This window comes from Parus major, chromosome 2, assembly GCF_001522545.3.
Source record: "Parus major isolate Abel chromosome 2, Parus_major1.1, whole genome shotgun sequence".
Classification (NCBI taxonomy): Eukaryota; Metazoa; Chordata; class Aves; order Passeriformes; family Paridae; genus Parus; species Parus major.
In genome coordinates this window covers 75248301-75272273 of record NC_031769.1, presented here as the reverse complement: position 1 = coordinate 75272273, position 23973 = coordinate 75248301, and the positions used below count along the sequence as shown (strand labels likewise).

Sequence of the window (23973 nt, the reverse complement as noted above, 5' to 3'; positions counted from 1 at the left end):
TGCAAGCTGATTAAAATAATCTACCCATTAGATCTGTAATGAAATTATGTAACTACTCAGTGTGATATGTGGCACTGATGTAGTTTCAGATTTGGAGACAATTTCATTATAAAGCTTTTGCAAAATATTCTCAGACTTCCTGATGTAAAGAAAAGAGCTGTTAATTTCCTATAGAAACTAATTTAGTACAGCCAGTCCAATAAGGGTGTATTTTCTATATTCAAATATTAGAGTCCTTTAGAGACTTTGTCTTGAAACTATAGTCAGTTTTTCCTGACTTGTTTAATTGATACTCGAGAATATTATAAAATAGGAAGAAGTGTCTTCATTCAGAGAGAGTGAAAATAATAATCTTGCAATGTCTTGGTGTTTTTGACTTTTATTATTCTTTTCAGGGTTTAAGTGTTACCTTTTGATTGGGAAGGGTCTTTCTATAACTGGAAAAAGGTGCTTACAGGAAATACTTACCTGTAGATCACAGAACCTGTGTTCTCTTGGGTTACAATAATAGTTTGGGTTGGAAGGGAACGTAAAGATCATTTACTTCCAAGCCCACTGTCATGTGCAGGGACACCTTCCACTAGCCCAAGTTACTCAAAGCCCCATCCAGCCTGGTCTTGAAGACTGCTTAAAGTGAAATTCTATTTTACTTCCTGACTTCAGTTGAACAAGCCTGAACAATCTTCTTGAAGACAAACTGAAGTGAAATTTTCCTGCTGGTTCATAATATGAGGCCACCTTTTTATCTGTCATTAAAAATGCACAAAATACTGCTGGAGTAAAAGCTGGAGATGTACAATTCAAGTAAGTCACTTCTCACAGATTTTCATCTCTTATTTCACCAGGAGTTTTGTTGTGCATTTTGTATTATGAGTACCTAATATGTGAATCTGTACTACTTATGCTAGGTCTTGGTCTATTAGCATAACATCCAACCTTAAAAAAATTCTAGTTTACCAATATAATTTGTGAAATACATATTCACAGGATCACAGATTTGTTAGGGTTGGAAGGGACTTCTGGAGATCATCTAGCCTATGATTTTCATCTTGGGAGGTAGTCAAGGAGCATCTTTCACACTGGTAGATGGGTACCTCAGAGCCCCTTTAACAGAGAGTGACCCACTATAGTGACTCAACTTTTCTTCTTACAGTAATCACCATGTGGCTCTCCTTGTTTGCCTTGCTCACAGACATCTAAAACCTCTAAAGAATCATATCTGATTTTGATCTGAATGTTGGAGGGTGGAGGTTGGAGTCCTGCTTTTTTTGATCACCAGGGTCCAAGGTGTCTCAAGCTCAGCGTTATCTACTGTAGGTGTATATTTCTGGAGCCCCATCTACCTCTGTTTCAGTCCCTCTACTACCACACAGCCTGTTATCTCTGTCTTGTAATGCAGCCATCTAACAACAGGTCATCCACCTGTGCACACCTTGTGCAGATACCAGCCTTCTCTCCAGAAGAAGTATCTGGGTATCCATTGTAAGCTATCAGCTTACTGACATCTCCTTCTTTACCAGTTCTGTCTTGGTGGGAGCCAGCTCTGTCTGAGGTGGGAGCCCACCATTATGATGGAGACCTTGAGCACTGAGCACTCTGGTGTGAACCTCCTGAGCACTTGGGACTCACCTGAGGTGTGGGCCTACTTGCAGAATCTGGCAGCACCCTTCCTGTATGCTCTGCCTATGGAAACTTCCATGTCATTTTTGTGTCTTCTAAGCTAGATGTTGCTGCAGAATAGTTACCTGTTCCATTGTTTAATACACCTTCTTACAGGAGAAGAAATTAAGTGCTCACAAAACATCTAAAGACACTGCTTGTAACTTGGATTAGCTGCATAGGTAATAGAGAATGAGCTACTGAAACGGGAATATATCAAAGTAATCAAACACTTAAACTAAGTAGAACAACCTACAATTTGTTAAAAATATTTAACCTAATTAAACCTGTTTGTGGTTATTGTTTTCTTCCTTTTGTCCACAGGACATTTCTAGCAATAATTAGGTTATTAAATGTTTTTATTTTATCTGAAAATCTGTTGCTATTTTTCATGTGCCTAAGTTTATTTATTTTCAGCTATGTACTTCCCATACCTAAAAGCAAATATGTAGCTGTTGACCTTGGTAGTTCTCTGACCATTAGTGAGAGGAAGGCTTTTTTTCTGTTTGAATGAGATGCTATATGCCCACAGCCTAGATGTGAATGAGTGTGGGAGTATGTACTGGCACTTATATATACACACTAAAATATTGGAAATTAGATTTTTACTTAGAAATTTAAAATTCTACATTAAATGCTTAAAACACATAAAAAAGTTTTGGACTTTTGTCATTTAGAGTATCCCTGTGTTGATATAATTTTTGTTTACTTTTGAATATATTTATAGGCATGATATAATGATGTAGCAGTCTTTCCCTTTTTGATTTATGATTTCTTCTTCTGCCTCTATAAACCCCAACAATTGTGGGGGTGAGTCAGATTTACTTAGCATGAAGCATAAACCAGAAAAATCTTGTTACTAATCACTGGCAAAACACAGTTTATTCTCTATAAAAGGGACACACTGGCTTTTGAACCTCAATCTACTCATGCCAGCCCTAGCTGGCAATAGTAAGCTACACATCTCTTGTGTAACATTGTGCTGTAGAATGTCTGTCAGGAACTGTGTAGTGGATCCAGCTAATAGCAGGATGGTACAAGAGGGGAGCCTGAGTCAGGACTGGGGGCTTGTCCCTTCCGATGGCTGCTCTTGCTGCTTCCATAGAAGCATGGAGAGACAGTGGCCAGCACCCCCAAAGCACCACCCTCAGCGTGGCTCTGTGCAGTGTTTAGGAAGCAACAGCTCTTCCCACGCAGCTTTGTACTGCAGTAATTTCAAGACAACTTCTGTTGACTGCAAACATTAACATTGCTTCAGCTAGTCTCACATTCTGGTGTGAGTGTCTATCACCATAAAAAGATCCTCTATGTCTGTTTCTTGTCTGTTTTTAAATATGCAGTCGTGCAGTCATGCTGCCCGTTCCTGCTGAGCCTTACACTTAACTACTTGTAAGTACAGTACTGATATGGCTGTGAAAAAGCACTGAAAATGGCACAGGCTGTGCTCAGGAAATATGCCAGTTTAAACACATTCAATTTGACTTCACTTCTTGTGGAAATTTAATCCCTTAAGTCTTTATTCTTAAATTTCTCAATTTGATTTCTTTCTCTTTTTTTATACAGGGTGAAAAAAAGATCAGATTTAATAGGTGCCTTTAAATTAGAACCTCTCTACCTGCAGCATCACCATCAGGAGTCTGGTAATTTTATAATTAAATGAGATTATAATTATTTTGTTTGCACGGTATTTAATGGAAAAAAAAAACAGGACTTAAGATGAAAATGGTAATTCTTAAACTACCCAAGTTGTTTAGGAGGCTGTTTGCATTTTCTGATCACACTAGGGAGCTAAGCTCATTAAAGTGCAAATACATGTCTAGTGAGATTTTAGTGAGTTAAAAGCAATACAAGGAAAGTAATTTCATAAAGCATTATGCATTACTACTTTTCTGTGGGGATTTTCCCAGTTTCAGACTTACCACTGATTGATTGCAGGAGTGTTGAGAAAATTCTTATTATCTTTGGCTGTCAGATAAACATATTATTGGGTATTGTGTAACAAGTCCCTTAACTTGTCTTCCTTAACACATCTTTCTCCAGAATGATTTCAGGATCTGATTTGGTTTTAGAGTTTCCAAGGTCTGTGACTTTTTTTCTTGGTTATTCATGCAAGCTCTGATTCAAATTTTTCAAAAACCCATGTGAGGAACAAACACTCCCTGAAACTACAAAGGAGTGAACTGTGTTTGCTGTCTGTGCTCTGCTTTTGAGTGATAGCTTTCTGGGACATTATGCTGTAGCTCTCATGTTCTTATGGCTGTAGAGAAAGACTGTAAGAGTGGCCTATCTGTCTTGTACAAAATGCTCATGAAAGCTCTTCACAAAATGCTCACAAAGAGCTTACAAATCTCAGGCTCTGTACAAAGCTTCTTAATGGATTAGTGCTGTACACACCTAGCAACTCCAGAGTGGTATTTGCCCTCCTGTAGCCCATTTTTACACATTTGGTTATTAGCTGAATAATTGTGAAGAATGCCACAGCAGTGCATGTGGTGGGAGTTCCCTCCTAACTTTTTGAAGAGAGTAAATCATCTGTAGGTCTTACCATATACTCAACCTCATCATTTTCCTGGAATTGTTGGTGCTGATCTGTGTTCAGAAGTGCATCCTGTTATGGCTATGAACTCATTGACATTTAAATTAATACCATCTAGAATTCCACTATTCACTAAAAAGCCCTAGGAAAAATGGATTCATGTGCCTTAATCCTGAAATGGCATAAACCTTGCATTTTATTCCTTTCCTCCATTTCTAAGGAATGCAAATATAGAACAATGCAGTAAACAGTAACATGAAGTAATTCTGGAGTTGATGTTCACCCTCTAATGCCTCAAATTGTTAAGAAAAAAAAATAGACTTTTTTTTTTTTTGCCTTTTCTAATGGAATATACAAGTTACAACAAATACATTCAAGGCACTAGCCTTAACTATATATAGATTAAAAATATTTATCTTCAGGCAAAAAATTTCAGCCTTACCTAAAATTGAAATATATTCTTGGGACAGTGATAGTGCTGATACAAGAAGGTTTCATCCACCTGGGTTAAATAATACTTGAAGAAAACCAAATGTTTCTTAAAAACAGGTAATTTCAGTAAGACCACCTAGTTGACCTGAAAACTTTATCACCCCAGCTGGAGACAGAGTTCTTTAGCCTTCATTTTGCCTTCAGAAGGGTGATAGCATGTTATGTGATCTAACAATGATTTCAAGGAGATCAGCCAATTGCTAGCAGTCTAGGAATGCTGGTTTTTTTCTATACTCCATTCCCATTCTAGATCAATTTTCCAAAGAGTTGGACAACACTTTTCAAATGCAAAGACCTCTGGTTAAAGTTCCAACTTACTCCTTGAATAAACACAGTTAAATTTGCTACACGAAGGTGCTGCAGTCCCCACTGACCCCTGTGTGACTTATGGGACGTCAGCACTCCTGAAAATATGACTTGTCAAATGGAGGGTCTTGAATTCTCAGTATTCTCAAGTCTAAGAATGCCTATCCTGGTTTGCTAAGTAAATGAAGTAGTATTTCTGAATTTGCTCATCTTTCACTCAAGAATTTAAATGAGTGGAAAATATATCTTATCTGTGATCAATTACTCTTAATAACCATATGGCAATTACGTGTGTCCCCAAAGGGACGCTCTTTATTTTGTCATTAATTATAATTTTATGTGATTTGCATCATCACACCAGGAAGATTATACTAGCTTGCATGGAAACTCAGGATATAGGTCAAATCCTCATGGAAGTGTTAGAAGAATGCAGCTTTATACTCTATTGTGAGCACCCCATACGTTCCCACAATGCAATTCCTCCTGGTTAAATACAGATGTAAGACTAAGGCTTGTAATCAAGGAATCAAGCACTAATCATTGATTACATTCTGCTTCACAGCTTGTGAAAGGAGTTGTTGTGGATCATTAGATATAGCCCCTTACAAGAGTATAGGATTATTTATCCTGTCACCGGTTGCTTTACTCTCTTTGCTACCAGTCTTGCAGCTGTCAAACAGAAGTGGCTGCTACAATGCAGAATAATATGGATGTTATCAATTTACCTCATTAGCAAGCAGAGAAAATCACACTCATTTCCTGAAGTCCAGGAACAGGTTAATGATTGTTGGCTGTTTTGTGGGTTTGGGGTTTTATTTTACCACCTGGAAACCACCACAGTGACAGGTTAAAGGACCTAATGGCCTCCTGTTACAGAGAAAGAAGGACCATGTTTTTTCCTATGTTTTGGTTGCAAATGAGAGAACACTGGCAAGAGAGCTTGTTACACAAGAAAAAGTTTTTGGTGTTTTTTTGGTTTTTTTCCCTAAAAGAAAGGCTCTTTTCAGCCATAAAGGCTGAAATTATGTAAATGGCATATACTGGTCAAATTCAGAAGCTACAGCTTAACTTTCCAGCTAACAATTCTAGGAGTACTTAGTGTTTTCCCAAGGAATCCAAGTTCATACTCTCCTATGAAGCTTATACTCCACTGCAGAGAAATAAGGCAGAATAAGGAAGCTAAGCAGGTGCTTCCTAAAGAAGTGCTTTAAATATTACAACAGTTTAATTTCTGTCACTGACTTACATCAAGTAACTTTTCTTAGGAATTCTTCTGCTTAGTACCAAAATTGTAAAAGTAAAGTTTACTTTACTGTTTACTTTACTGTGAAATCAGTTTAATTCCTTGATTCAAAGAAAAGGTAGGTGAATCCTGTCACCGTGTGCATATAGAAAGGACAGCTAGTAATTCCCTCTGCTTGCCTCCCTGGACTGCTTTGTGGCTTAGTTTGTCTGTGTAAGGGGCTTTCACTCCATCAAAAGAAATACCATAAAAAAATTGCTGGATACTATTCTCCAAGCAGGAACAGGTCAAATTCTGAGTCAATATTTCCAGTCACTTATTAGACATCCGAAAGAATTAGCAACAAATATATGTATGAGTATAAAAGGCATTAAGAAGTGGATTATTTTAAAGAGTGTTACCAGTTCACTAGGGTAAAGGCGATGACATTTCACAGCAGAAAATGAGTTATGAAGTGAGTCTGGGGATTCTACAAACTGTTTAAAACAAAATTAATATACTTGTTTTATCTACTGTTTGTTTATCTACAAGAAGAAAATAAACATAATATTTGATCTGTCATCTCCATAGTATCTGCAATATAACAGAAAGGAAAATAGTGTTTCTTCTGTAAACTGTTTGTTAGTGGGACATTTTGACTAGGTAAGGAATGAAGGTTATTACAAGCACCTTCATTTAATATGCTGCCAAGTACCCAGCTAGATATTTAGTAGTCCTGTTCACACTGATGAGGCTAAAGTTTGTAGCAGATGTAAAGCATAGCTAAGATACAGTTCTTTCAATAACATTAGAATGATTAAAGTATTTGGCTATTATGATGATGATGCAATGTGAACATTTTTTTCTTTAATTTCCAGGTCTTGTAACAGATTATCGGGTAAGTACAGTATCAATGTAGTAATTAATACTCTTACATGTATGTATTGGTATTTTTAGGACTTCATTTTCCACTATATCAGAAACTTCCAAATTTTATGTTTCTTGAAAAGAAGGATGAATATTACTAAATTTTTTAACATTCTTCAAACATAAATTTGGGGTTTTTTTTGTTTTTTGAAAGAAAAGTTGTTTAAAGGCAGAAATTGTCTTGCATGTGCAATATCTTTAGATTTAGGCAGTAGAAAGAAATTTCCTAAAGTTGCAGGTTTGGTGGTTTTTTTGCTTTAACATAGTGAATAACACAATTTAAAAAAAATTAAAAGCATCTCTATTTTAATCTTTTACCATGGAAACACTGTTGTTTTGAAATGGAAAACATGTCTGTCTTTGCAGATGCTAGCCCCACAGCTTTAAACAAGCCAATATACATTAGTTTCTCAGATACTTGTCTTTCTAAAGCCTTTGAGGAGAATTCAGGATGCACAAAGAAAATTTGATTTGCCTCATGACCCTTTCATTCTGACTCCAACCTCCTTTGCCAAATTTAATTTGAAAATTTTGAGTATTAAGCACTATTAATAAAAAGGTATTAATAAAACAAGAATAGATATTTCTTCTGTTATTTGATTCAGCTCTAACAACTGCCCATAGGATGTGGCAATGTGGTTCACTTCAAAACCATGGCAGAGCGCACCTTGTGCTGTGTCACTGCAATGGTGATCTCTGACACGGGCTCTTCTCTTTGGGTTGCAGCACTGGCAAATCCCCCTGGGCAGAAGGTTCCGCTCCCTGAAGCTCTGGTTCGTGCTGAGGATGTATGGGGTCAAGGGGCTGCAGGAGCACATCCGCAAGGTGACTGGGAATTGCTTTCTTGGGTACCCTGTGGTGGGACGGCAAGGGAAAGTGAACTGGCTACCTGTCTACTCTCCGTGACTTCTGCACACATCAGAAAGCACAGGAAACAGTTTTAGTCAGCTCAGTTCAACAGGGGTGCTGCTTGTTTGCCCCGTGTAAGGTCATAATTTCATATCTTGGCCAGCTCAAAGGTGCCATTCATTTTGTACTCATCTTCAGGAAAGAAAAGTCTAGGATTTTAGAATTTGTACACTATGGTAGAAAGTTCTCTCTCAAATTAAGCCAGAGCACACCCATGGTTTTATTGCGGAAACACATGGATATTCATTACTTCTTTACTTTATTAATGCGCATGCATTGTTAGGATGTTTAGATTATGATCAAGGGATACAGTGACTAATTTGTCATGTCTACCTCTGCTGTTTCTTTTTTCTCCTGTTTAAAATATATTTTTATTTTAAAAAATTGTACAATTTACAGTTGGTTAATACTAAGTATTAGATTTATTCTTGATGAAAAGTAAGTGTTTTTTAATCACTAAAAAACACGTGGCACCTGTCTAAACTATATATGTACTTCTTCTGTAGCAGTAAATCCAAGCATACCTTTCATCTTTATGAAGTTCAGGGAAACCTCTAGTGATGGGAGAGCCATGACTTGGCTCTAAATATTTACAAAAATATCCATTAGCTAAGGGCCTAGCCTAGCATACCAAATTCCTTGCACACACACATTCCTTTCAATTTTGGTACTAAACAAAAGAACTCCTAAGAAAAGCTTTGGAAGACTCATATCAATTGCATGGCCTTTAGTCAGGCTGGTTTCACAGGTCAGTATTTATATTCAAAAAATTCCCTCTTTCCCTGTCTCCCACATATTTCCCTGACTGTCCTGCCAAAAGCTGCTTGTATTCATAGAATCACAGCTGAGGGCCAAGCTTTAATATTTTCTGTGACAATACAGTTCAGAAAGGCTAAGAAAATGCATCTTTTCTTAAAGATACTGACTCCAAAGTAAAACCTTTGTATGTTTTCTCATTTGTGAAGGTAATTCAGACAGCTAAGATTTCCAAGCGCTTGTTGAAATGAGTGTGTTCAGTTTATATTTCTGAGGAATAAATTGTTCAGTATAGATACAGAAATAAGTTAAGAAAACACAAGAGGAATAATTAGGTAAAGAATTTTTCTCACTGTACACATCTTGAAATTGAAACTATTAAATTAATTTCTCCTCATACCTCCCTACCCACCCCCAGTGAATGCTGGTTCAGTGGGCTCCAAAGCATCTTAAAAAAAAAAAAAAAAAAGTCATTTCTATCTGCAGCAAGCCTTTGTTGAACTTAAATTTCAAGAAATAATCATATTTCATTTGCTCCCTGCTCTAGCAGAATTTAAAGTATCTCTTGTGATTTTTCAGATATGTTGATAAAATTATATCATGGGCGGCAAAATAAAAATTAAAAATTAATTTCTTATCTTGTACATTTTTTCTGTCTTCTCAGGAATTATCACAAACTCCAGGTAGATTGTGATGACTTTTCTTTTGGTAGAGTAGCAATGAAGTACCTAAACCAGCTTGACATTGGTTTAAATTTTCAAACCTATAGACAAGTTTCCAAATTAAAAATAATTTGGAATTTAGCTTCACTTGTTAGGTGAACTCTAACATTGCTCATCCCCATGCCTGACCTTGAGAAGCTGCTTTCTTTCAAACATGCATCATGTAAATAACAATTTTTATACTCCTATTGCTGGCCAAGGCAGTCCCAGGCAGTTCCTTGGTCCCAGGCTGGTACTGTCTCCTGTGTACTTGGGACTTTCATCTGGGTTTTAAGGGAAGCCCTGTAGGTGCCAGAATTATTTCTGAAGCTGCATATGATGATTTGGAGATGCATTTGAGTGGGTGATAGAGTGGACATAAGTAGAATGAGAAGACCTAGGAACAGTGGCAGAGGCAGTTATTGCAGCCTTCCAGTGGAGAGCAGAGGGGCTGGAACTGGGGAAGCAGGAAGAAGTGTCTCTTGTGTTATTAAGGTGTTGCCCCGAGGAAAGGGTAACAAAGTCGGGCAGAAGAGGAGAGGTTTGAAGCAGCTCCTTGGGCTAGAATCTGGGAAGGAAATGCCTATGTTTGCTCCTAAATCATGGAAAACTCTAGGAAGATCAATGTTTATAGATTTCTACTTAGGCTTCTTTTCTGCAGCCTGGTGTTATTTACAAAGGGATTTGAGATTTTCAAAAATGATGAGTTTCTGACATGATATAGAGGGCAAAAAAACACTGTAGATCCATAAGAACCCACTCTATTTGTTGTGTGTTAGAAAATTTCTGTGTGGAAGATCAAAGATATCTGCAACTATCTCTTCACAAACTTTTTTTTTTTCTTGATGTAAACTGTCACAAAAATATGTTTTCTCCCCTCTTTTATTAGTATATTTTAAGGAAAATATGTTTGTTGTGTTTGCAGTCTTAAGGCCTACATCAAAATTACTGGGATAACCACTGCAACTTGGCATTTACTTAAGGATGGCATTTAGGAACTAAAATATTCCTGTGAGATGAGAATGTGTGACTTAGATTTAGATACAGTAACTTTTTTTGTTTTCCAAACATTACAGTTATGCACTCTTCGCACACACCATGTCATATTAATCTATTGCAAAGTATAGGTTTTAAAGCAGTGGTAAAGGGGAGGATAGTCATCTTTGAAGGATGTGCGGAGAGACAGATAAAAATTTTGGAGGTAAGTCCCAAAGCCACAGAGGAGATATAAAAAGAGCAAACCAGCAACAACAATCTTTTGGACTGATGCCAACCACTCAGAGTCTGTATAAATGTGAAATCTAAAATGGCCCATTCGTAAATTGCCCATTTTCGAACTGCTTGACCATCTCTTTGTTACTCCTTTGTTGGTTTAAGTCCTCTCAAACAGCTGGTAACTAATTTGAGAAATTTAGGAGTTAGTGTGTGTTTATATGCAAGCTGTTTGAACATTGTGACTCTGCTTAATCCTCCTTAAGACCAGAAGTAATCAATGTACTGAGGATAATGAACGCCATTAAATTTAACAGTAGAGTCCAAGAAACTGGAACTGTAAAGAACAGCAATGCTAGAAATAGTATTTGGAGAGTGGCTGTTAAGAAGACTCCTCTGACAGCATTTCCCTTCAGTGTAGTGGGATGCAGGCTAAGTCAGGCAAAGAAGTGAAATTTATAGGAGAAAAAATACAAAGTGATCAAGACTATGCAAGTAAGCTTACCTGCATATACACAGTAGTGTACTCTGATACTTCAGAGAAGCTCCCTGCAATCAGAAGCTATTTTAGCTCCTGAAGGTGTTGCCCGAAAATTAAAATTCAGCTTGAACACTTCAGTGCAAAAGCAGTTATAGTTATATAGTTATAGTTATATAGTGTTATAGTTACAGTTATTTGCTCACAGACATAAATCGAAAAATACAGATTTTTTTAAAAATAAGGACCACAGTGCCTCACAAGTTTACTGCTCCTATTACTGATTATGTAAGGTATTTCCCTTAATCCAATAACCAAATTAATTAGATCCCTTGTTTCCTTTCTCACTCTTCTGCAGAAGAGCAGTGGGTATTTACATACCTGAGATAATAGTGACACATAACAATTCCTTACAAGCCTCTTTCTTCAATCAGCTAAATTGCACTGCAAAGAGTGGGGCTGCTATTCTGTTCCTATATACCAAGATACCTCAGGACACTTAACGCAGTCCATGTGATTCCACTCTGAGAACCCACCTGATGAAGGGATTGCTCAAATGATAGTTTTAGAAACAGTGTATGATTTGGTTTGCTTCTGTCCACACTTTTGTTAAATCAAACAGCTCTAGATAAAATAATTTTGTAAAGTTAAATAATATTTGAACTCCAAATTTAAGTTAATGGTACTAGGGACACATCTTGACACAGCTATTAAAATCAAAAGCACTTGGAGAGTTAAGATAGCCATAGGTCAGATTTGGTATGTACACATTCAGCAGAAAACTGAGAACAGCCTGTCAGTCTTTTACTTCTCATTCTTTCCTATCCTCAGTTTCAGTGTCTGCAGTTTTCCAGACGGGACTTATTTTCGCAGTGTACCTCCCTGTCTTGAAAAGCTGAAGGACTAAAGCCACATGTGTCCTCCTGTGAGTTATTGCCATGCTCACGTCCAGAGCAAGGGTACTGCTTTTGGACTTGAGACATATAAATGCCCTGCAGTTTTCCAGAACTTGAACTTCCAGGCTTAATAATATTTAACTTTACTGTTGCAGCAACCTTTGTAAGAGCAATTCAGGATAATAGCTTATGGTTCAAAGGTGCAGGGCCTTGGCTGTACACTTGAAACTCCAGTTAAATACCCACTTTCTCTCCTTCCAATTCACTAAAACCTAAACTGCTTGGTGCCCCCCAGCGTCTTTACCAATTATTGCTGTTTGTTAACAGTTGCTGTGGATAAAAGTATCTGCATCCAGACATGAAAGCAAAATACTTCTAGAATTTTGGTTTGTGACTGAACTAAAATTCGCCTTGCTTTTATTTCCTTCAAATTCTTGAAAAATCATTTAGTTGAAAAAGTGGACATAAGTGCCTGCTATAAAATGGACAACTTGGGTCTGGACTTTCCTTGTACAAACTTCTCACAGTAAGCCAGATCTTAAGTGTTTGCTTCATTCAATTCTTACCCGGATAAATTTTGATGAAATTCAGCTAGTGATTACATTCATCGGGACAGTTGTGAAATTTTTCTTTCATTGAACATGATTTGTTTTATGGCTTTGATTTCTAAGACATGGTACATGCAGTGCAGAATTTTGTGGAGCTGTGAAAAATACATGTTTGGTTAAAGATATAGAATGTGAGGATAGGAGACCATTACAACAACTGTGCCTATTTTACATATGTCTTTCATGCACTTATTGTGCATACAAGTATCTGTATTTAAGCAGATACTTCTGATTGGATTTCACTGCTGTAAATTCATGCTCTTTATATTAGCAGAACATTCGAATGCCTTGGAAAGGATTGAGCATTTTACTGGTCTCATTCCTGACTCAAAGAGCTTTCAGGCTAATTTTAGAGGAAGATGATAAATGGATGTAACAAACAGCAGAGCGGAAGTGGTAATAACAGGAAAACTGGCTGGTTGTGTAGGGTACCAGTAAGCCCAATACGAAAGTTTTGAAGACATAGTTTAATTCAATCTAAACTATGTTTTTCTATTTTAAGAAATAAAAGAAACACCAGAAAGCTATGATTAAGATTGCAAAATGTGTTGGCTTTTTTTCTTCTTTTTTTCTCTTTTCTACATTTTCTGTTTTGCCTTGTCCTTTTGGAAGAAGTCCCTGTGGGATGAAACATTCAACATTTAAGCTTGACCCAAAGTGATATATTTCATTTTTGTTTAATAACTGCCCTTGAACTTATAAAAAGTCAAAGTGCAAATGCATTGGCTTAGTTGTTTATTTTGTAAAATTATTTGCAGTCTTTAATATATAAAATCTAAGGAATCTTTAAACATTATTTTTAGATGTTTCAGATAATTTTTGGTATAGACTTGCTATTGCATGAAGACAAACTATAATTGAAATGGCTGGTTGCTGTTGTTGTCTTACCTTTTTTGGTTGGTTGGTTGCTTGGTTGGTTGCTTGTATTTTTTTGCTTTTTCTAGGATAGCGAACATTAAGCTAATGATATAGACAGTAGGAGGAGGACTGGATAAGGCACTGCAAATGTGTGATGAGGATATGGTTGGTTTTTTCAAAGTGCATTTAAATTAATTTCCTCTTTGGAAGAAAGCAAAGCAGCAAAACATCACTGACTGATGTTAAGACTTCCCAGCTGGTTTTTAGTATGTCTGTTAGTATTTTTCCTATTTATTTGTATTTTGTTTTCATCTGCTTCAGAGTAATTGCTCTGGCTTTGTGCCCAATGTCATTTATGCTTTTTTTTGCCTCAGTAACTTCTCAATATGTTTGCTGAGATTTGTTGTCAATTTTCTTGATTGTACTGTATATGATTATCAACTTTTTTTTCAACTAAACTTGAGCACCCAGTTCAGAATAGTGAGCAAGTTCTCCCTTTCTTCACAGATTTCTCATATTAAGTGAATTATTCTAAAAAGTGTATCTTTCCAGCTAAATTTTCACTGAAATTGTCACAATTTTTTCCCAGTATATCTGTGCATTTCCCCCTTTCCCTCTAATGACTTCTGGATTCTATAGCCATTCCCAGCCAAAACTAACAGTGGTATAAAACGTAAAGAAGAATTATTTAAACCATTTACTCTTAATGTGTTATCATATCAAATTGTGCTGAAGTGTCTCATGAAGTAGACCAGCACTGCTTCGGACAGACTGAGATACTAATACAGCAATGGCTCCATATGGTCTCTGAAAGTCATAAACGGGATGGAAGTTAACACAAACAGATGGCAGTATGTGAATATTATCACACATCAGCAGAAGGAACAGAGCAAAGGAATGGAAAATACTTCAGCACACCTTTTCTCTTTGTGAATCACATGTATTCAATATAGATACTCTTTCTCTTCTCAGCACATCAGACTGTCGCATCAATTTGAACACTTAGTTCTTCAGGATGAAAGGTTTGAGATCTGTGCTAAGGTTGTCTTGGGACTGGTCTGCTTCCGGCTGAAGGTAAGGCATCTAAGAGCTCCTGTTTCTTCTCTCATGGTTTATAGCAACACAACCTGCAATTGAATACAGTCTTTGTAGTTAATACACTTGATTATTTTTTAAGGAAATAAAGCGAGTTTGTTTAGAACAAAGCAGATGAAAGAAAAAAGTTTAAGACAATTTTGCTAAAACTTAATCAAAAGCTTAAGAGAAATTAAAGCATGCTAAGTTATGGAAATATAAAACAAATGGTTTAACCTGTCATACAAAATTACTTACATTCTATGTGTTATGAGCTTTGATAAAGATAATTGTTTTAGTACATTTCCCTAGACTTCTGAATGTGATGACTGTGTATTACTTGTTTCTTGTCAAGTTAATTTCTTATGTACATATATTTAATATTCAATTTTATAAAAAAATTACTATCATAGATGAAAATCAGAGCACTAAACATGTTATTGTTTTCTCTAAAGTAATTTTTTTCACCTATAAAATTCTATGGTCAAACTGGGAAAACTGAGGTAAGATATGTTTAAGAACATGGGAGGCTAGCTTCCCTGGCCTGCTTTTTATTGCTGAACATGATCTTTTGCCCTGATTTTCCTTTTATTCCCCAAAATCTCTCAACGTGTGAAGTTTCTTGATGTAGAGAACTTGTCTAACAGAAACTAGAAAATTCATTCTGCACATGGATCATAAAAGCTGCAGTATTTGGGAGAGCTCATTTGTTTTAATCAGACATTCAAAGGGGATTAATGTCTCAGTTTAGGTAAAGAAGTCATTTTGTAGAGCAGCTTGCAGCTAAAGCCTCTGCAAAGGACTGGATTGTGATACTGAATCTGACCACCAAACAACCATAACAGTAACAACATCACTAGTGTTTTCTAGTTAACATGATACCTAAATGCGCATATAACTTTTCTAAAGCCTTGCAAACACATCTTTTCTTCTGGGTAGCTTATTTTAATAAATTCTTTTCTCAGTCATTCAGTTTCCCCATTTACCTGAGTTTGATGCAACTGGCTGAAGAAACTAACAAGTAAATACTAAAGTAATGGTGAATTCATCTGGAATAGCAAAATGCTTTTGTTTGAATTTATAATGTTTAAAATAAAATTTGAAAATGACCCTGCGTTTAGGGGATTGGAGAGATTACAGAATGTAGTCCTATCAGTCAATGGAAACACGAATATGATCTCTTTTCTAACAAGAACTTCTAAAAGATATTGAGGGGTAGATTCTGTAGCTTTTATTCCTGAATAACAAAATGTTGTTTGCAATCTGCTCTCTCACATGGAAGAAGCAAACACTAGTTTTGAAGATCCAGACACAGCTGTTAGTCAGTGCTCTACATTTACTTTGAAGGAACAGTTCTGGTGAAATAGAGCATAGCAACACAGGAATTGTCACTTTTGATCAGACCAGTAGCTCATCTACATCTGTTCTCCTGTCCCTCATGATTCAGAGGAAGAAATCACATCTAAAAGGAAAGACAGTTTTACAATAGGAGGTAAATATTGGACCCTTAGCTAAGAAACCTTTGGACAAGTTGTTGAATAAAGGCCTGATTCCACTGAAAGCCAGTGTTGAAAGAGCAGTGTTTTCACTTTTTTGCCCACCTTTTGTTTCCAAAAAACAAACAAAAAAAACCCTAGCAAGCTTTCAAATTAGGAGGCTTTTATAACAGCTATTTTAACAGCTTTATTTGCTTTTTATATCACGCCTTCAAAAATCTTTCCATCATTTTTATAATTCGTATTAAGATACATCTTAGAAGGAGAATATAAGTAACTTATTTAGTTACAGTGGGACTAAGGGTCAGGGGACTTGAACTATAAAATGCTGCATAGCTACAAAATCATGAAATATTTTTTCTTCCTTTGTTCTTGAGAAGCCTTTTTTAATTTTTCTGCTTTTAATTTTAATTTTTTGCCTTTCACACTGTTGAGCAAATGGACTAATTACCTATGACTTTCATATTATAATTATTTCATCAAATATGTCATGCCAAAGGGTTAGTTTTAGGCCTGCTTGTCATGACTGCAGATGAATACAAGTCAAGCTAGTAATTTCTCCAAGGGGGTGAGAATACTGTCTTATTGAAGCTCACAGACTCAATCAAAGCTGCCTTCTCAAAGCTCTGGGAGAGGATTAGTCACTACCAACTTCAATTTGACGTGACACCCGAGTGTCACAGCAGCCCTAAGGTGGAGCTGTGAGAGTAGAACAGAAGAAAGATAAATGAATCTCTCTCCTTCCTGCCTTCACCCCTGCCAACTTAACATCAACTTAACTGCCTGTATTGCCTGAAAGTCAGTGCTATGCATTTGATATTAAAGGCGAGGATTGTCATTTTAATAATGCATTACCTTTGACAAGAAAGCAGGACATCATTGTCAACTGTGACTGACCTGTAATAGGTAGGGACTTGCAAAACACCAAAGTTGCTCCATTTTTTTAGGTAGGCGCATTTCAGTCACATAAATATCTCCTAGAAGACTAAGGCTAAGCCATGAATTTTAGGATGTCTCACCAAATTTGTAACAACTTGTGCTAAGAGAGAACAAGGTTTTGACTTGGGTTCAACTCTTAATATGATCTAAAAATGTGAGAATGATACATTATCCTTGCTGCCAATGGGAAACTGTCTGCCTTATGCTTTGTCTTTATATGGAAAAGGCTAAGCAGGAAAGTCACAATTGCCTGGATTTGAGAAAATGTGTTTTCAAGAAGACCAGTGCTGCCACAAGATTGTTCATTTGTGACTCTTTTTCCAGAGTCACAGCTCAGTAAGGGGACACTGCAGTAAAAATGCAGATGTTTCCAGAATCTCTTGCAATTGTGTGCTACCACCAGTGTAACAGAGAGAGTAAAGGTTGCACAATACCTAAGATACTTCCTCTGATGGACTCTGTGGTGGATAACTCCTACAGAACTTGAGGCAAATACTTTTTTAGGGTTTCCACTGATAATATGAAACCTACTTATGCCAGGGATATATTACCTTAAAAATTTTAAATTAAGGGCAAGATTTCATATTCAAAAGAATCTCTCATAACAGCCATGCTTAAGTGAGGAAACTTAGTATAGTTCACTGCAAAACAGTTCACTTCCTCCCATGTTTGTTTGATTAGATCCAAGAAGAGTGTAATAACACAAAAATACAACAATGAATGTTTTTAACATAGCTCACCTTTGGTCATAAAAAGGCAGTCAGCTATCACAAATGCCCCAGTGTGAACACTGTTTCTAAACTGAAGATAATTCCTAAATCTCTTTGTGGCTCAAAACCTTTGTCTTGGTTTGAAGACAGGTGTCTGATAAGGAAGGCAGGAACCTCCCCAGGAAAAATGTAAACCCCTCCCCCAGTTATTATACTCTTGAAATCAAGGGGCTCTCAGGCAAAGATGTGGGAATGGGAATAACAGTTCTTTACCAGGAAAATTAAAGTAAAAATGAAAATAAACCCACTGACAGTCAGAATACAACCTGGGACCCTGTTGGTCAGGGTGCTGGTAGCAGCCTGATTAAATGGTGGCTGCAGTCCTCCTGGAGTGACAGATGTGGTTCTGTCGAAGCAATGAAGGGTGTAGTTTTCCTCTGTGGTTCTGTCGAAGTACATAGAAGGGTGTAGTTTTCCTCTGGAGGTCCAGTGGTGGTGTAGATGTGTCTGGTCTTCCTCTGGGAATCCAGTGGAGAAAGGCTGCTTGTGGCATTCTCTATCTCAGATTATATCCATGCTGGAATGCTTGGCTCCTACTCCTGGGTGGAGCATCTCACAATGGGATGATGTAATTTTATCAGTCCTACGCTGACTGACTCAATGGCCCATTAACAGAAGATATGCCCCTGGAGGAAGGATGGGTCATGGAAGAGATAAAGAACACTGCCACACCTGGTTTTAACAGCTGGTTAATACTTTTGGGTACATCTTGCATTGCAACCCAAGACAACTACTCTCTTACATCATCATCTTTTTGTGATCCTTTGATGGCAAAGCACTGAGAGATGAGAAAGTGGCTGCTTGTTACTGGTGCTACTTGGGCTCGGCTGCTTGGTGGGATTTACATTTTCCAGACCTGTTTCTGAAATTCACTGCCATATCCATTTAATTATGATTTCAGGGCTCGAATGAACTAAACGAGGCACTTCTTAAAAGCATAAATGATGCCAAGAAGATCCATCTGGTCCCGTGCCACCTGAGAGAGAGGTTTGTGCTACGTTTTGCTATTTGTTCCCGCACAGTGGAATCCACCCATATCGAGTTTGCCTGGCAGCACATTTCACAGCTGGCAACTGATCTCCTGAAAACATGGGTGCAAACCCACCACCAGCAGTAACAGCAGTGAAGTATAACTGGAGATAGGTAATTAACTGGCTTTCTCTCTGTTGCCAAGTGTTATTTTAGGTGCATGTGGGAAAATCCAACTATGAAGGGAAAAAGTACAAAAAAATACCTGTTATATAGCCCAGCTGCAGTAGCAAAATCCTTGCCAGCAAGTTGAGTTGTAACTGTAGTCATTCATTCTCTGTACTGTAGTTTTGTCTTGCCTGTTTCCAGGATGCACATAGCCAAGGAGACTCGAGCTGTTATTTCTTAACAGTTTGTAGTCAAGAGCATTTGATCAACCAAGCAATGGAAATGTAAGGGTTAGTGCTCCCTCCATTGTCCCTGTTCACCTCTAGCATGCCCCCTCCGTTCTTCATTGATGAAACTAAGGTGTTATAAACAATTAATGTTAAATTAATATGACTGCAGGAAGAAACCAAGTTGGGGAAGTTTCATTCAGGTTCTAAATATGTTAGTATCTGAGTAGTCATGCACAAATGTAGTTGCCAGGATTTGGGGCACTATCACATCATAATACACTTGCTGCAGTAATTTTGTAAATGAACAAAAGACAAACAACTTCAAGACTTCCTTCATTGCATAGCCAGACCTAGGGGAATGAGCACTATCTGATTACTAATCACCCTTCTGGCAGGTTCTCTACCTTCCCTTAAATGGTTTGCTTTTAAAACACCCATTTTGTCAAATTCCAGCAAATAGGTTGTGCTGGCTATTGGTTTCCAGATTGATCATTCATAGCGAGGTCCCTGAAAAGATCCTCCTGAAGAGTTTTGTGAAAAGCTATGTGCTACCTGGTAGTCTATATTTTTAATAAAGTTATTATCAACAGTGATTACTTGAAAATAGTCTGTAATTTATGTTCTGTGAAACTGAGTTGTGATTTGCTTTTATGGCTACCATTTTGATTACTTCATGGTAATAAATCTTTGACAAAATGTGCTAAGAAATGTGATGTCAAAAATGTTACTCTTAGTTTCTCTAATTAGCTAACAAACGAGTAAATAAGTGACAATAAAAATAGGAAGTAAGAGAACAAACCCCCAGACTCAGTTGTGGTGATCCCATCAGTGGTATTCTTACATTAACAGTGATGAATGGAAAATGAAAATAGCGGAAAACCTTTCTGAACAAGTCAAATCATATATATTTAACACAAACCATTGATACACCTTCCTGTCAAAGACAGGCACAGTAAAGAGCTAAAATGAAAGTTAGAGGTGAAAGTCAGAACAATATCAAGTCAAGAAGTACTTTTGCCATTTTAAATCATAAATTCAAGACAGTTATTTCTGTGTAAATAAGAAAAACAAAAGTAGCTGCTCCAAGAAAAATAATATCTAGGATTAATTTCTACATTTGCATTTCAGTCTTTCTTTTAATGCTTACATTAACTTCTAAAGCCTCTTGAGCAACGTACACAATTACTCAGCTTTCTGCCTCCATCCCTTTCAAGTATACTTCCTATGGTTGGGAAGTTGCAAGTAGACCAGGGAGCACAGATCAGGGCAGTTAATTTGGCACGTGGGCTGCTCCTACCTCTGTCTTTCCTAATCTCTCCCTTCTGGTGTGCAAAGTGGGAAGGATTACTATTTCCATAAGGAACTGATTTCCCAGGTGACAGATGAAAAAGGGATAATCAATGCATTTGGTAAATCCCAGTAATATTTTAGCAGGTGACTGCCACAACACACTACTGTCAGCTGCAGTGTCAGAAATTTTGATAGCATTATTATTATTATTAGCTCTTCAACAGAACCAATATGAAATTTAGCTTTTCTGTGGTACCACAATGCAATAGATAGGTAGACTAAAGAGAGTAGAATATGCTGGCAGTTATTCCCTCTCTCTGTTACTATTTTTTTTTTTTTAAAACAACGTTATTCAGATCTCATGACCTGGAAAACAATGTTCACCCATAACCCTTATCTTCCACACTGATACAATTTCACAACCTTTACATTATGAAAACTCTTGGAGCCAAAGAAGAAATACACCTTCTCTGAGAGATAGACCAGTATTTTATATGTGAAATATATAACCAGGTCTGTCCAGGAACAAAAACAAAAGAGATCAGATTTGGATCAAAGCTATCACAGAGTAAATCCAGGTAATTCCACTGAAATGAAATGGAGTTGCTTTGGGCTTAGGTGACTGTAATTGAAATTAGAAATTTGACTAATAAGTATTGGAAAAGAAAGGCATAAAGTAAGGCACCACTAAACTGAACTTAAGAAGATTCTACTGGAAATCTGCTCCATGGAAACCAGAGCAGAGATGAATGATTCTTGCTTGTGTGAGCCTCAAACTGCTGTAAAACTGGGATGCAGGCAGAATGCACACCCAAACCTAGGAGATGTGAAATGTCCCCAACAGCCCAGATTAGACATAGATTCCTTTAGACATTTGTGGGAAAATACTGCCAAAACAGACATTCAATTAAACATTTTTAAGCATCTGGATATCAGTTTTAGAAGTTGCTGTTGTCCAGATACAAAAACTGTTGTTGGCAAAGAATTTAATTTAAAGGCTAATTTAAAATATAGATGGAGTAAGAGCTAATTTTTGTTTCATTTTTTAAAGAATTGACATAAGTAAATCTGTCTAATAAACAGCAATGATGAGACCCATAGAATTACATTTTCCCATGGCTAACCCAGTAAAGAAACGTGAAGTTCACAGTTCTGGTTTTTCTGAAATTCTAGGATGATTTGAACATGTAACTAGTGAAGGCCTTCATAGTATTCAGTCTCTCATACCCTCTTTTCTCAATGTGATAATTCCCTAGACTATTAACAATAGGTCATCTGAAAAGGAAATACAGGCCATGTAATCAACTCAAGAAGAAGCATTGAAAGGGACATTTTGAAAGAAGAGCATAACTGCTCTTTCTGTTCTGTAGTTTTGCAATGTATCTGTAAGTGAGAAACACTGTATTTATGAATAATTAATGTTAACCTGTATTTATTGTGCATTGCGTGCAAAACCTAATACAATCTCTGCTGATGAATACAGTTTGATATTAAAAATTACAAAATCCCAGAAATGTACTTTAGTAGAATATCCACATCTCAAGGATGACTGTGGCTATTAGAGAAGGAGGGAAAAACCCTGACTTTTACTTTCAGGAAACTCAATTTATGTTTTTTAAAACTAGCAGAGTACAGTACTTACATTCTTAATGACAGATTATAAATATATTTTATTAATGATGCTGAAATAATGAAAATATATGTATTTATGAAAATCCTGGTAATGTATTATACACTAAACTGCATTGTAATTATTATTTTTTTTCATTTTTTCTTGCCTTTACATACAAGATTCTGCTCATGGCTGTTTTGTTGTTCTTTAAGGCTAACATATGTGATGAGTAGTACTCACACTGAAGTTGCCTTACAGCAGCAGTCTAGGCCTTGAGATGTATAGACTTGAATTGCTCAAAGACAGAAGCAAACGAGAAATAAAACTGAGAATCCTGAAGACCAGGGTGGTTGGTGGGGGCAGGTTAAATAACCATAAATGGATAATATCTATCTAGCATATGCAGAGTTTGTATGTTCTAAATGGAAAAAAAAATCAGAAGTATAATGCTCTAATTATAATTTGTGAGGTGTTGACTGCCTTTAAAATCTGTATCCAAAACCTACTGAGAAGACATATAAGTTTTAACTGGCAATATTAATAAATCGAAATAAAACTACGGCTATTGTCTCTGTACTTAACTAAGCTTTTCTCATCTCATTCATGCCAGATGCACTATAAGAGGCCCAACTTCTCCACTCATATAAAGTCAGTGACCTGATTTTCACCACCAAGGTCTTTTTTCAACATGTCCTTCCCATTACTTTGCAAATGGGAGTTTGCAAATTTTTCTGCAGGAAGTTTCCTCCTCAGCAAGAGGAGTCTGAAAAATACCTGGCCATACCCAGCGCCAGTGCCAGTCCTTCTGCCAAATTCCGCACAGTGCTGCAACTGGATCTGCAGCTGGAGCCACCTGCACAGCTTCAGCTTTGGTTTGTTGCTCTGGTGCCATCTTGTAGGACAGGGAAGGGGCCCATGGCATCAGTCCTGGCTGGCTGCTTTGCTCCCTGCCTCTGTGCAATCCCACGGAAATTGGTCAAGCATGCCTTGGAAAAATTTGATGGCAGCAGCGCCACAAACTATTTAAATGTTAGTCCAGCTGGGTCTGAGATGATAACTTGTATACCAGTTCAATGTGCTGTCTGCACTAATGGCATAACAAGACTGATGTATAACAAAAACTTCTCAATACCTGCAGGAAAAGTTCCTCACAGAAATGAAATGCTCACCCACACAGAAGCATCTCTTACCATAGATGGAACTGCAGTTTAGAGTGCTAATTTGTATCTAGATTGGTGTGCTAATTTGAACATGGGCTGGTGTGATTCAGATGGAGACTCTACCACCATTCAGTTCATGGGATATTTCCACATGGACCACCATCTTTTGCCCTGTAAAAAAAGTCATTCATACTGTTCTTGTCAGAGCTGTTAACACAAAAAGGCCTCTGCAGCAGCTGTTGTTTCCAGGAGTTAGACAGCATTCCCTTCTGACACTGACATGGTGGCCACTGTGGCCCCACAGCTGGTGCCACAGGGGTAGAGATGAAACAGGTGGCCGTGGAGGTCAAGTGCTTGTGTGCCTAAGGGTCAGGTACCCATCACTGGCTGCGAAATCACCACCAGGGTTAGGGCTTTGCGCTTGGGCCATCATTCATGGAGCCATACCTCCTGTGGAGCCTGTCCTGCACATAGGGCTGTTGCCAAGGTCACCCAAGGGGCCCGGGACACCACTGGCCTGGCTGCCTGTGAGCTGAGTAAAAGACATCCAGAGCGCTTTCTGACCACCAGGAGAGGAACAAACAGTAGGCAGCTGGGGAATGCTGATGGGGAGTGGCCGCCCTGCCGTTTTGGGCAGCCGAAGTCGAGTTTGTCATAGGAAGAGCCACAGCAATTCTACTCCTTCAGTTATCGAACTGAAGGTAA

At 37.4% G+C, this 23973-nt stretch overlaps 2 protein-coding genes across 8 annotated transcripts in view; one reads left to right on the top strand and one right to left on the bottom strand.

Moving 5' to 3' along the window:
* Positions 1-22667, top strand: part of DDC (dopa decarboxylase) — a 73401-nt gene extending 50734 nt beyond the window's left edge. For both annotated transcript variants that reach the window (XM_015653303.2, XM_015653309.2), the window contains exons 10-14: positions 3223-3299; positions 7094-7113; positions 7869-7967; positions 14533-14634; positions 18741-22667. In XM_015653303.2, coding sequence (XP_015508789.1) covers positions 3223-3299; positions 7094-7113; positions 7869-7967; positions 14533-14634; positions 18741-18956 — 514 coding nt within the window. In that variant the 3' untranslated portion in view covers positions 18957-22667. The remainder of the gene's footprint in view (positions 1-3222; positions 3300-7093; positions 7114-7868; positions 7968-14532; positions 14635-18740) is intronic.
* CDH18 (cadherin 18) overlaps positions 1-23973 on the bottom strand; it is a 1344136-nt gene that overhangs the window by 615535 nt on the left and 704628 nt on the right. The window lies entirely within an intron of this gene.